Here is a 15926-nt window from a genome sequence, read left to right as displayed (position 1 = left end):
ATACTTGGCAGAAAGTATAGGTAATATACACCCTACTAAATGATGTTAAATAAACGTTTCTGGCTACTACCAGAGGCGTACGACATTAGTGAATAGTTGACCCTTCCCACAGTCTACGCCATTGGCGGAATTGCTATTTTAGGGAAATTTTTCGATTCTCCAATACTTTCTATGTAAAAAATATACTGTCCATTCCTCCTGTCGTACGCCTCTCAGGGGCGGATTTATTCATTAGTGGGCCCGGTGCTAATTCTTGTAGAGGGCCCTACCCAACTCTTTTTTGACAAGGCAGTTTAAAAATTAAAACAATATAAACTTCAGTACATTTAAAATTATGCAGAAGATACAAGGCTAAGACAAGGTAACGCTTTTTTTCTTTGTTTATTTTCAACAAATGCTTTTATGACACTTTCAAAATAAATCTCCCCCAATACGTCATTCTCAATAGAGCAGATCGATAACGAAACTAAATAATCTGTTCTCGCCCATTGAGGACCTTAATTTATTTTTAATAAAGCTTAATTTTGAAAATGATCTTTCGAATTCGCAGTTCGTTATAGGTATAGTTAAATATATTCTTAAAACAATAATAATATAGGTATTTGAAAACACTGAAACAAGGTATTTTTCGATAATAATATCCAACATGTCTTTAGGTGTTACTACAGAATTTTCGGAATTAGGAAGAGATAAAATTAAATTTTGAAATAATATAATCTCTTCGATAAATGCCTGATCTATATCAAGCGGGTACGTTTCGATAAGATTTCGCGCATATTGTTTTAATGTTTCACAATGTTGTTCTGAAGCTATTTTCTTGTGGTATTTTTACAATTTTAACTATTTATAATGGGAAATAAGCCACAATATTATTAAAAAATGATTTTTATTAACGTTTCGACGCCCAAATTAGAAGATTTTTTTTACTAAGCAACAACATTTTGTTTATGTTAGTAGTATTTTGTATTTTGACAACGGCACCCGATTTGGGCGTCGAAACGTTAATAAAAATCATTTTTTAATAATATTGTGGCTTATTTCCCATTATAAATAGTTAAAATAAATGTTTCACCTTCAATAGTGAGAAAATTTCCAAAAAATGCAAAAAGATTAGATATATAACCGTATGCTTCACGTCGCTTGTCTAACTCTGTCACTAATGTATCGATCGATAAATAAAATGTTTCGACTTTAAATTTGTTTGAACCTTCTAAATGTGAAGAGGGCCCGTCTGGAATTTTTTTTTTGAATCTGCTCGTTTTTTTGAATAATCAAATTTAATGTATAAACTAATTTTTTTTTTGATTTTTCTTCAAAGTATTCAAAATTTTCACGGTGTTTTGTATACTACTGTGTAGTCCTTGTAGTAGAAGTGTGCCAGTGTTTAAATCCAGACCACGTTTTTGAAGAATGGTACTAACTGTTCCAAGTTGTGTTAAAATTTCGTTCCAAAATACGGTTAAAAAAGCAGTTTCAAATTTCTCAAGGATTTTTACTAAAGTTCCACTTTCCGTAAAGCTTTACTTGTTGTTAAGCTTAAAGGGTAAAGTAGGTATATTTTATATTTCATTTCTTAACTTTATGGCACCCATTGAAAGACATCTATTTTTGTCAAACACCTTTAACTTTCAGAGCGATTTAAAAGCATTGTATTGTAAGATTTCCGAAAAGGAGATGTAAAAGTATACCTGCTAATCTGTTGCCATTTGTGTCATGTCATAAAAGGGTGGTTATCGGGTGTTCCTTTCCTTTTCTCTCAGAAAAAATATTATATGAAATTGTCAATACAACAATAATTTCAAAGTAATTTTTACAATAAATAAGAGGATTTTGGTAGGGTAAGTACGACGGCGCGTCAGAATGCCAAATACGTAATTTTAGACAAATGTGTAGGTCTTCTGGGGGCCCCTTCAACCTGGGGACCCGGTGCTACAGCACCTCTAGCCCCCCCCCTAAATCCACCACTGACGCCTCTGGTAGTAGCCAGTAACGTTTATTTAACATAAATAAGTAGGGCGTAGAGTACCTACACTTTCAACCAAGTATGATAAGGCTATGTCAGATAGTTTTAAAGTACTGGGTACAAATAATTTTTTAAATAAAACATCACTGTAACTCAGTAACAATATTTTTTGAGGTCTAGAATCTACAACTCAGCGATTAGAGATTATAGACCTCAAAATATGTATTAATGTTTAATCCAAATCGCTTAAATAAAATGTGGCTCTTACGAAGGTACAGGGTATTTTATTTAAAAATTTAAATATTATTTTGTACCCAGTACTTTAAATTTATTGGATATATTCTTATCATACTTGGCAGAAAGTGTAGTTACTGTACACTCTACTAAATTATGCTAACTAACCGTTTCTGGCTACCACCAGAGGCGTACGATAGGGTAAAGTGAATGGTTGACCCTTCCCAAATTCCACGCCACTGAAGGAATTGCTATTTTAGTGTGATTTTCAGATTTTATAAAACTTTCTATTTATGTAAATGTAAATAATATACTACTCTTCATGCGTAAGAATAAAATCAATAGTTTTCGAGATATTTTAAGTTAAAAATGAAGCGGCACAATATATTAATCAAATATATTAACTGTGCAATATATTAACTGCACAATATTAATATTAAATGCACAATATATTAACTGTGCCGTGGAATGGTAAACCATTCATTGTTCCCTGATGTACACCTCTGGTAGTAGCCAAAAACGTTTATTTATTATAATTTAGTAAAATGTAGAGTATCTAAACTTTTTGCCAAGTATAACAAGAATATGTCAAAGAGTTTTAAAGTAATGAGTACAAATAGTTTCTAAATTTTTGAATAAAACACCCCGTAACTTAGTAAGGAGGCATATTTTATTTACATAATTGAATTGGGTTAAATCTTAATATTTTGAAGTCTATATAGTACAACAACTCAGAGATTGGACATTATTAATTAATCACCCTATACATTCATTGGGCCATTTTGTTAACAAAAATATTTTGAACAAAAAATTTTCGCTCGTAAGTAGTATTTAGCATGTCGAAAATTGACAGGAACCAATTATTTTTTGTAAATGCAAATACATAAATAAATTTTATTTAGCGTGTCGAAGGTAACCTTTACCAGAGAGAATTAGCCAGGCGGAACAGAAATGTGTGGTAAGGTTAGCAAGGATATGTACCCGTGCATTTATAGTATACCACCTTTATGTTTAAATTACCTTCGTTTTCATTACTAAAGGAGAAAGGAATTAGAAACTGAAAAAAAAAATCGCAGGAAATAATAATACATTTTAGTTCTTTCGTGCTCAATAAGATCATTTTATAGAGATTTTTTCAAATACGGTGTTCACGGAAACAAGTAACTTATTGTTTTTTAATTAAAAATATACTGATTTTAAATCCCCTTGACTTTACAGATAAAATGATCTATTAATAAATGTAACAGATTAAATGTAAAATGTTCGATGCTATGATCTAGGTATACCCTATTTTTTTTAATTACTAATATACTTTATAAAAGGTATATTTGATTAAAATTACTAAAATCGGCAACACCACAGAACGTTTTCGGAATAACAATTCCATCGTCAGTGCTTTTTACAGGTTAAAGGACATGTTTGAGCCACCAAGATATGTGGGTGAAAACCCTTAGCTCTTATATAGTTATAAAATGGTTACATAATTGTAGTAAAATTAAAGTCGTGTCTAGAATATCATAAAATACTATCAGTGATGGATTAACATTAGGTACCACAGGCCTCCCCTATCTGGGTTGCTTTGTCCAGAGGATGGATGCTCACATCGCGGATATTAACTAGCAAATCGAGTTGCTCCGTGATGTGAGGATCCATCCTCTGGAAAAAGCAACCAACGTGAAGGAGTACTGTGCTGGATTAATATCACTTTCATTTTAATATAGTTATGTAGGATTGTAAATAGTTTACCTTATATTTTAAATTCCCCTCTATATCATTTTTCTTAATTATTAGTACGAGAACGGGATAAGGGTCTCACACATATGGACGTTGGCCCAGATGTGCAGAACGAATTGGGGATTACGGCGACGGTAGCAGACTACTTTTAACTTTATAGTTTTAGTTTATTGGAAAAAGACGGCGGCGGGTCGGTATATATTTTGAACCAATTTTAATTGGGTTCTTTCACAGGAAAAAAGAGATTAGCCTAAGAGGGTTTGTTTTAGCCTATGGAACGAGAACGAATACATTTAGTCGATCTTAACATCATAAACGCGACGGACGTGTTCTTAGGGATAATAAGACGTAAAAAGACGAATTAAGACGGGTATGATATTGATTAGACGCAAATTATCTATAAATACATTTCTTTTTTTTTGTAAGACTAAGAACACGTAAAATTTTAGTCGCAATTACACAAGCACTTTTACATTTCGTCAATTTAATAGTATCAATAATTTAGTTATCTATTTTATTAATTAAAACTGTTAAACATCAAACGAACTTTTATTACGATTATCTTTAAAGAAAACCTACAGTTATGTAATTAGTTTTAAATCATAATAATAAAGGCAGTTTTTGTTTTTATTCGACTCAGAGTTGGACCACCATCTCCATGTAGCTATTTCAGTATCCCATGCATCTTCAGTTAAGCTATGCAGTCACAACTCTGAAGCGAATATTAACAACCCTGCCTATTTAAGGGAAACCATCGCGATACAATGATGATTCAATTATTCTAATTGTTTAAAAAGTAGTAAACTTTGTATCTAGGGTTTTTCATTGTTTTCCTCGTTTTGCGAGAGATGTCGCTAGATTGCGTCTCAAAAGGTGAAACATTGTATCGCGATGGTTTCCCTTAAATAGGCAGGGTTGTTAATATTCGCTTCAGAGTTGTGACTGCATAGCTTGACTGAAGATGCATGGGATACTGAAATAGCTATATGGAGATGGTGGTCCAACTCTGAGTCGAATAAAAACAAAAACTGCCTTTTTTATTTTTAATCTTTAGTCAGAATTGAGTATTTAGAAACTGTCTTTCGGTCCTTTTCCTTGACTGAGAGAAGGTAAATGCGTAGCCAAAGTGTCCTATTTGCATTCTCCTGTTTTCGTCGTCTCTTGTGCTTATATATTGTAAAAGCCAGAGATAAAGGATGCAGCCAGAGAGCAGTTTATTAACGAAAAGTCTTGGATTTAAAATATTATTTTTAAATCAATTCGGATTTCAAAAGAGATTGGGAACACGAGAATGTGTTCCCAATATGTGTTAACACAACGACACAGATACATGAATATATATGTGTATGCATGTTTTATTGATTATAGAAAAGCATTTGACTGGGTTAACCATCAAAAGATGATCGAGATTCTAAGAGCAACTGGAATTGACTAACAAGACCTGCGATTTATCTCAGAACTATATTGGTACCAAACAGCAACAATTGAAATAGAGCACACAACATCCGAAGATATACAAATACTACGAGGAGTGCGACAGGTGTGCATCCTATCACCGCTACTATTTAGTCTGTATTCGGTGTTTATATTCAGATAAGCATTAGACGTGGTCCAAGGTGGAATCAAGATTAACGGAACCGGTAGAGACAACATCAGGTACGCAGATCATTCTGTCCTAATAGCAAGCAACGCACAAGAACTACAAAATGTAATAAATGCAGTAGTTCGTCATAGCGAAATATTTGGTTTGCACTTACAATTACGTTTGTTGGTGTCTTTACAATAAATCCTTATTTCTAATATTTCCATTTCTGTATCGTAACAGGCTATGATTTCATTACCGCTGATGTTTTGAAGCATCTTCCGGTGTGTGGAGTAAGAATATTATATTGATTGTGTAATGAAACCTGTCACATAAGCATTTGATCTGAAGATTGAAGAAAGTCCATAACTATTACATAAGAAAGGTCCATCAAATAATTATAACAATTATAGACTACTAGCTCTAATATGATACGCCAGTAAAGTGATATTCTACATTCTGCCACGTCATCTAGAAAACTTCATAAGTTGGCGAATAGCACCTGAGCAGGCTGAATTTGTGAAAGGCAGAGGTACTAGAGGACAAAAAATGCAAGAAACATGACAGAAAAAGCCAGAGAATATCAGATCCCGATATTTATATGATTATAAAAAAGCCTTTGATAATGCTAGATCATTCAAACTATGGAACATACTGACGACAATGGATGTTCCTAAATAGGACTCACCTTATTAGCAAATTGTATCAAGATAACCTGGTATTGGACGGATTGGAATGGATTGGAATCCATTGGAATGGATTCCAATGGATTCCAATATTGGAATGGACGGATACCTATCTGACGTATGCAATTTGGAGAAGGGGGTACGCCAAAAGGCTTCAAGGTCTAGACTCATGGTTTATTATAACCAAAATCATGGTTATTAATTACCAACAACACTTTCCTGAAATCCTATTGCACGGTGCGATGTAGTCTCTTCTATGGTATATCTTGGAGATCTAGTTAACAACGCTGGCAATTAAGAACCCGAAATTCGACAGAACTAAACGAGGTATGGTGTGATTGTCATATTACTATTACTAATATAAGAAAAGACTCGTTTTTCAACTCTGGTATTTTCCATATTTTACTATGCATGCGAGACAGTCAAAGAATCAGATAGACGATGCATACACGCTTTTGAAATGTGGACATGGAGACGACTGTTTCGAATTGCATGGAAGGCTCGCTGCACGAATATCTCGGTTCTACATGAAATTAAATTCAATCAACGTCTCTCTAGTACTATTTACACTAGGTTTCTCAAGTTATTTGGTCGTATCCATCGAAGCGATCACAAAATTGAGCGGTTGGTGAGTGGTCAAAAGGAGGTCTCAGAGTCAACGCTAACGCAGCAGATCTACACATCGATGGGCAGCAATTACGAAATATCGTCTTAACAAACAGTAAAAGTACTAAGAAAGTATATCTATCAAAGGACCGTGACCAGTGGACAAATATCAATAATCAAACTATGCAAGCTGCTGACGCTCAATGATGAACCACAACACATCTACTAAGATGTTAATGACTATGATAATATTGATCGTGAATAATAATACTTAAATGAATCAAACTACTTAATCTTGTTTTGTGATTGTACTGTGGTGCTGGTGGTCTGAAATTGCTTGGTCCTCAACTTTCGTCTGTAAATAGGTTAGAAATTTGTCGAAGGTGATAACGTAATGTTCTGAACAGTATAGTAAGTCTAGATAGATGATTCCTTGTGCTATTGAATCATCTTTGATAATATCGGCCGCAGTTACAGACTGAACGAGGTATAGGATAGGAGGTTATGACTGCTGCCGCATCGCCTATGCATCCTTTACAGCCTATGAACCCCGTTTACAACACATAATTACAAACCCCCAGTTGCAAAATTAAGATACGTTCATGGAATGACTTCATATAGAGATAATTTATTTGATTACATGAAAACAACTTTATCTAAAGAGTCAATCAAACTCGTATTGATAACATGTAATTAATCCGGCGACTCGTCACAGTGGGCGGTGACAAAATAGCTACGACTAAATAGCCACTGGCTAAACCGCCAACCGATAAAATAGCCGTTACCTACTAATTTGTATAAAAAATAGAAAAGAGCAATAATAATTCCTATTTACATTATTTTTAGGATACTTATTATTTTCATTTATTATCTTTAATTGGAATTAACCAAAATTTTTGAAGGCAGAGGAGAATGACTAGATTGTATTAAACAGCAAAAAATAAAAAGTATTATAAGATGATCTCTCGACAGAGTATAGATAATAGTATATTATGCGTCCAGCATTTAACGATGGTCATTATGATGCGAGCATACGGATACGAAACGAGCCCTGTAACGAAACGAGCCGTGTAACGATACGAAACGAGCCGTATAGCGGCGAGTTTCATATAGAATGCAAGCTTTATAATGATCATTAAATGCACGTTGTATACATGATTTTTTCTATGTTCATTGACAACAAAAAATATTTTCAAATTTATTAATTTTGTAACGCAAACAAATTTAGTGGTTATATGGTTAAATTAATTATTTTGTTGATAACTACATTTATATTTTCAATATTAGATACAATTACCTATTAAAATGAATTTGGGGATTTTTTAATATCCCTATCACCCTCAGACATTTTTTTTTAAATATTTAATTTTTATAGTATATTACATACCTAGCGGGAAAGTACTCTATTTCAGCCGAGCGGCAAGGTAGTTTACCGAGGTGCGAAGCACCGAGGTAAACTACAGACGCGAGGCTAGAATGAGTTCCCGCGAGGTTTGTATACTATTTTACTCACAATCGGTTAGTAGTTTATGGATTTCTAATACTCACAATCTACCAATAATAAATAATAATAATATGTTGTCTCATGTAGAAAATCCAGAAACGTCGGCGTCATCATCTATTTCTGAATAATTTTGAGCAACACGGTCTTACTTTAACCGTTAATAGTAATCATAATTCCAATGTAACTATTAATATTTATAATTCCAAATAGTTTTATTTTTGTTCTTGTTGTTGTTGTTTCTTAATTAAATAAATGTTGAGTGGATTCTATTCTTTCTAAACCATCTTTTAATCAAAAATGACATTGACATTTGCAGGTAGAAAAGTGACAGATGCTAGCCGGGAAAGTACTTTTCCGGCTAGCTGGGAAAGTAAAGTAAGTAATAAGTCGCTTCCTGATTACTTCAAAGGTTAGAAATCCATAAATTACTAACCGATTGTGAGTAAAATTAGTTTGTTTACATATTGAGAACTGTCAAAGCGTATGTATTTGACTCGACATTGGTCACTGCGCATGTGCCACCTTCATCGCGAATGTCATCTCACGATTCTATTGGTTAAAAATCTGTATCATAATGGAGCCCATTATGATACAGGTAGTGAAATCATAATTAATATAATATTAAAGTATAAGAGTAGAAAATAGCTACTTCCACCTACTTGTACCGAAAGGATACATTTCCTGACCTGATTGTAGGGAGCAAAGTCGTACTTTTCCTCTCTATGGAGACAAAATACTTTTCCTCCCTAGGGAGTAAAAGTAAAAATGACGTCATGGTATGTCATTGATGAAATAACTTATTGACGTCCTATACAATATTCTATTTTCTATTACGTAAATATCTATACATTTTAACGTTTATTTTTAGAAAACCCTGTATTTTGGAGAATGGTAAAAACAGTAAATTGTTATTTTGTTCAACAATGTTTACATTAACATTTGACTTATATTTGAGAGTTGTCAGTTATACTGTACCTACTTGTTAGTTCTAGTTCTCTAATAAATTTTGTTAGTTATTTACATAAATAAATTATTTTAAAATGAAAAATGGCTTGTTATTTGAGGAAGGTGGAAATGTCATATGTATTACCATGGTAATAAAGTGCCTTTTTCTCTATTGAATGATTAATTCCCCTTCGCTACGCGTCGAGCAGTAAACTTCATTCTCGAGAGGAAAAGTAGCACTTTCCTCCCTTGTTATACAAATAGCTATTTCCTCCCGAGAATGAAGTTTACTACCCGACGCGTAGCGGAGGGCAGTAATCATTCAAGGGAGGAAAAGGTACTTTACTCCCATGTTATACATATGATTTTTCCACCTCCCTCAAATATCAAATAATTTTTTTCATTTTTAAATAATTTATTTATGTAAATAACTAACAAAATTTATTAGAGAACTAAAACTCACATGCATGCCTTAAACGTGTACTTTTAACACTTATTATATCATAAATTACTATTAAAGGCGAATATCAGTATAAAGTAATGTCAATAACTAAAAATACATACTAGTATTAGACAGCTACACGCATAATCAACATGAGTGCAGAATTTGGTTATCTTAGATAGTGAAGTTGCAGAGAAAAAAATGAGGCGTTGACATGTGGGTGCATCTGCTTTTACGTATACTATTGGATGCAAGTGCACCCCCTTGAACCCCCGCATCCGTCGCATATGATCAAAGAAATGTATATTAATTATTATCATTCTTATTTAACCGTTTTTATCTCCAATAATTTAAAGTAAAAAAGCCAGATTTTATGTTTTTTGTTACTAGCATCATTAAAATTTGCATAAGAGATTATTTTGTAATAATTGAAGAATGTAGAATTACTACCAAGATTAAAAACGTCGGAAACAGAGCATTTCAAATTACTTAAACAGTGTAGTAGTATTTATTTATTTACCTACGTAGTTGTGTAGATTTTTTATGATGTTTCAAAATTCACCTTTATTAGCATACAGATAGGTGCTTTTTTGGTGCATTATTTGCCCAACTGAATTTATATTTTAAGCTTAACAGATTAAACGATATAGTTTTCTTATTGGAAATAAAAATTATTATTAGACCTCTAATTATGCCACATAATCATTTCTCAATATCTTTTTTAGTGGTTTCTCTCTGTTCCCATTATTATTTTCATCTAATCTTCAAACTAACCTAGGTCATACATCTAAACACACACACACACACATAATAAATCTTCAAAACGTTAGATAAAATTAACTGTAACAAAAGTTACCATGCGTTTAATGTGACAATAAAAAAGTTACTGTATTACAGGTTAACTTTGCGTTGTGTTCTTTCTAATTAAGATAATATTTAATTTTTTCTTTCCGCACTCGGCTACTTGCCCGAACTCCTCTATCGCGTCGTTCGGGTCAACGGGAAAATCTGCAGTCTCGTGCGGGAAAGTATCACTTTCCGCACTAGTTAGGAAAATTTTGTGATACTTTCCCGCACGAGACTGACGTTGACCCGAACGACGCGATAGCGGAGTTCGGGCAAGCAGTCGAGTGCGGGGAAGACTTTTTCCGCATGAATTAGGAACAATATTTTTTCTAGGGCCGTACGTTTGGAAAAAAGCCACAAAAATAGAGTTATATCAATTTTTATTTAGAAGTGAAAATACACAAATTAATTCTTTGACAAGGTTGTCAAAACCTAACTTTCAATATAATGGGTTACCACGACGACGATATTGGTTTCCATGACGACGATTCAAAACTATTGTAATTGTCTACTGATCTGACTTTTACATATTATGTCAAAATAATTTTATTTCATCGAATTGTCGCGCTAATTTCATTAAAACATGAACACAATAAGATAAATTTGAAATAAATTAGTAAATCATATCTAAGTATTAGTTTATTGCATGTATTATAATATATTATAATGCCATATTACAAGGTTTTTTACTTTCCCGCACGCCGTGCGGGAAAATTTACTTTCACGCACCCCGTGCGGGAAAACGAAATGCGTGCGTGAAAGTGGCTCTCTAAGCACGGCCCTAGAAAAATATAATTATCTACTACTCTGGATTCAAATTTTAATTTGCAAAAATAAATGTTTACCAATAGCACGCGGCTGAATAATTGGTGGGGATGTAAAAACCGGATATAATCAGGATATCGGTATTTTAAAGAACATTTTTCTTAGGTTTATTTAATACAATTTTTTATCCTTATCTTTTAGTATATGTCTGGAATATATTCTTGCATTCTTCAAGAAACTGCCATTTTTGGGCTATAATGGCAAAACTTTATTACGCATACTTAAGGATACAGTTTTAAAATTAAATGAAGTATCATCCTCGCCTACATTTCAGATTTCTTTGGAAATACCCTTCATACATGTATTTTTTTTTTCAGGTACTGGCTATGAAGGGGTGGTTCGATGCATTTCGAAATGATGGTGGGCCTACCCTGTACAACTTTAACAACAGAACCTCAGTGACTGGTGATGTCACCTTTATCACATTTTTAGCTGTATTCTCTACGTTATATGTGGCCTTTCTCATTATCTATTTTGGCATCAGAAAAGAGGTAAATACATTTTGTAAACTAGTAAAAATATAATTTGTTAGTATTTTGTGGATAACTCTTTGGGCATACTGTAAGTGTTACACATCAATAACGAGTTAAGTAATTCTCAAAAGTAAAAAATATTTGGTCATCTAGATAACATCATTAACAACCCATAACACCCACACAGCTGTGACCTTGCAGTTTGTACTAATTTATAAAAATGGAAATAAAGCATCTATAAAGTATCTATGTATATCACGAATAAAAGTAAAATTATAATAAAGCAAAATAACAGAATTTTAATTTAATTAAAATTTGTTTATTAAAGATAATTTTGGTGTACATTCACCACATCTTCAAACTGACAGTAAGACATATTATTCTTTGTTCTTTACTGTATTCCTGAAGATGTATAAATAATATATGCAGTAGACCGGAAAACAGGTAGCTACTTCATCTTTAATTATTAAGAAATTATGAGCAAAGTATATACTTTTATTTACCTATATATAAAATGGACTAACGTATGCAAATTGAAAATGTTTGCACATAATATTTGTTTAAAATCCTTCCATGAATGTATCAGCTAATAATGGAGATAATAAAGAGCCCATATCTAAGCCAAAATCTTGTTTATAAAAATCATTGTCTAATTGAAAATATCGGGTTTTTATTATCTGTAAGGTTTTCCAGACGCATATTCCAGATTTTGTTAAATTGATAATCTATTTCTGACAGTTTTTGCAAAAAATGTTGTCCGTTATTTTCTTCAATTAAAGCCGGCTGTTTGAAGGGAGTAGTGCTGTATTTGGCTTATTGTACTTCTTTTATTCCTTCATGATAATCATTCTAAGATTCTCTAACTTTGTTCCGGGTTGTACAGGTCTAGGGGATGGGTTTCACAAAGTCAATTGGTAGTTTCCAAAGAGTTGTTTGCAGTCTGAGATCTAATGCATCGCAGTTATACAAATATGGTTGACTGTTTCCGGTTCTCTGCTAGAGAGTCTACAGTTTGAGTCTGCATGACATAGCTCCATTGTATGCAGGTGTCCCTTGACTGACATAGATCCAGCAAGGAAGCCTGTGATGACTGAGCTAATGCCTGCTTTTTTTCCAGAGTACTACAACACTATTAGCACATGTTCGTCCAATATACAATTTGCCAGTATCTGTGTCAAAGACACAGCGAGTATCTATTTCAAAAGTATTTGTATTGTGTGCCAGTGGTTGTATTTTATCTAAAATAACTTAAATGCGTTTGCGTTTTTTTGTGTTTTCTGTAAGGAAAACACAATTTTTGACTAGTTTTTTAATTCTCTTTTGATATTGAGTTTTATTCCTGATAACAGTTTCGGATCCTTGTTTGCTTTCAGATTCTATTTCATATTTTGATCAATTGTATGACTACATGTATAACAATAAGCAGATCCATATAAGGGGAGTCGATAGAGAACGAAACCATGCATTGCTTCGGAAAAATTCAAACAAGCTTATATTTCTCTTTTTTTGTTAGTTTATATACATGTTAATGTAAAAAGTTCTACTCACAGATTTAGCCAATAATTGTTTATTAATTGTTTAAACAACAACAGTTGTTTTGTATAAATACTTTTAAAAATATCGTTGAATTCATCATTCTACTTTGATCAAATTATGCTTCTAATTTGTTTTTGATTATGCTGAATCCGAATATGGCATTACAATTTTAAAATTCAAAAATTTTGAGCTCTATACAGTAGGTGTGTCTGCGTAGGTAACTAGGACCCATATGGGAAACTTTTTTATTATCAATTTTACGAAAAAAATTATTCTTCATAAATTGCTCTGCATACTCCAAAATCTAAAACTCAACCATCAGATATCAAATTTTACAATTATATACGAGGTATGTCAAAAATATGAATTCCGTTAAAGAGTAAAGTACCTTTATGTTTCAGAATAAATATCAAAAATTGTATTTATGAAAAGTTGTTTGGAATTACAAACTATGTTTTAATATGTAACTACATCCTTCTAATTGAAAAAAAAATGCAACTTTTTCTAAAATTATGGATACCTAACATCATTTTAATACAATTATGATAACTATTTTATTTTCAATTTTACGAAAAAAGTTATGATTCATAAAATGCTCTATCTGGTCTAAAATCTAAGATGTAATCATCAGATATCAAACTTTTTCAATTTTATGCGAGGTATGTAAAAAATATGTAATTCGCGTAACAGTTAAGTACCTTTATAGTTCACAATATTTCAATTAGCAGGATGTAATTGAATATTGAAACATAGTTTTAATTACAAACAATTTTTCTTTGATATTGTGATAACAGTTTTTGATATTGTGAAATATAAACCTACTTTACTCTTAAAAGAAATTCATATTTTTTGACATATCTCGTATAAAATTAATAAAATTTTATATCTGATTGTTGCATCTTAGATTCTATACGATGTAAATCATTTTATAAGGAATAAGTATTTTTCGTAAAACTGATAATAAAAGAGTTATAAATAGGTTCCAAGTTACGCAGACCTACCGTATAAGAGCTCAAAATAAATGATATAAATAAATTTATTTATTTATGAAACAGTTCGTATAGTATGCTTTTTGCGAACGCACGCGATGTTTAGAGCACGAGCGACAGCGGCGCGAGTGCTATATATCGCGTAAGTTCGCAAAAAGTACTTCACGCACAGTTTCATACAATATTTTATCTACGATAAACAAATAAAAAACTGTAACTGTTCGTCACTGGAATTCAATATATTTTACAATTTTTAGAACTTTGACATTTAAAAATTATAACTTCTTTCAAACCACAAAACTGTCAAAACTTTTGATAGTAATTTATTGCTCATATGTCATCACCATGACAAAGCGAAAGTTAAGGATATTTGATTATATGAAAGTGTGCCAAAAAAACAGTGCGAAAAAGTAAATCCCATTTAAAATACATTGTTACTTCACGCACACTTTAATCCCTTCACGCATTGCTATCTATAATGACAGTTTTCACAAACTAAAAACTTATACATAATATGAAGGATTATAAGCGTGAAGGATTTAAAGTGTGCGTGAAGTACCAATGTTTTTTAAATGGGATTTACTTTTTCGCACTGTTTTTTGACACACTTTCATATAATCAAATATCCTTAACTTTCGCGTTGTCATGATGATGACATGTGAGCAATAAATTACAACAAAAGTTTTGACAGTTTTGTGGTATGAAAGAAGTTAGAATTTTTAAATATCAAACTTCTAAAAATTGTGGAATAGAAATGAATTCCTGTGACGAAGAGTTAGAGTTTCTTCATTTGTTTATCGTAGATAAAATATTGTATGAAACTGTGCGTGAAGTACTTTTTGCGAACTTACGCGATGTATAGCACTCGTGCCGCTGTCGCTCGTGCTCTAAACATCGCGTGCGTTCGCAAAAAGCATACTTCACGAACTGTTTCCTAAATAACTATTTTTAACATTTCTTATTATTTAAGTTTGTTATTAAATAATGTATTTTATATAAGTTGTACAGAAGTTAGTTTTGATGACTTTAAACAAACATTTTTTACTAAAAAGGGGTAGTTCCCTGGATTGGCTGTATACCTTATAGTTAAACAAACTGGAACATGAAGTAAAAACCACTTCTATGTAAAAGGTATATTTAAATATACCTTTTACATAGAAGTGGTTTTTACTTCATGTTCCAGTTTGTTTAAACATTTTTTAATCTTATATTTTTCTGTTGTTAGATTCCATTTTTGTATCTTTCTCAATTTTCTCAAAGATACGTTGTTTATTTTATGCCTAAAGTAAAATAATTCAGTGAATTTCAAAGATTACATCTTAGGCTTTAATAAAACACCTATAAACTTGGAGTAAATCTGTTCAAACTTGAGTAATACTCTCTTAAAATGGTAGTAATTCGGAATGGTAACATTTAAATTAAATTTTTGAGATTTTTTTAATAAAAAATAAATTAATAAGTTGTTTGAAAAGTAAGTTGTTCAAATTGGAGAGTTATATAAGTAAAATTGTATTAGTTACACATTTTTAAATCATTTTTAAACAAAATTCATGTAATTCAT

General features: G+C 32.0%; 1 protein-coding gene across 3 annotated transcripts in view; it reads left to right on the top strand.

The window, feature by feature from the left end:
- LOC114334656 (dual oxidase maturation factor 1) overlaps positions 1–15926 on the top strand; it is a 436984-nt gene that overhangs the window by 276571 nt on the left and 144487 nt on the right. For all 3 annotated transcript variants that reach the window (XM_028284749.2, XM_028284748.1, XM_050652869.1), the window contains exon 2: positions 11685–11858. In XM_028284749.2, the coding sequence (XP_028140550.1) occupies positions 11694–11858 (165 nt within the window). In that variant the 5' untranslated portion in view covers positions 11685–11693. The remainder of the gene's footprint in view (positions 1–11684; positions 11859–15926) is intronic.

The sequence above is a fragment of the Diabrotica virgifera genome, chromosome 6 (assembly GCF_917563875.1).
Source record: "Diabrotica virgifera virgifera chromosome 6, PGI_DIABVI_V3a".
NCBI lineage: Eukaryota > Metazoa > Arthropoda > Insecta > Coleoptera > Chrysomelidae > Diabrotica > Diabrotica virgifera.
This window is presented reverse-complemented; position numbering and strand designations above follow the sequence as displayed.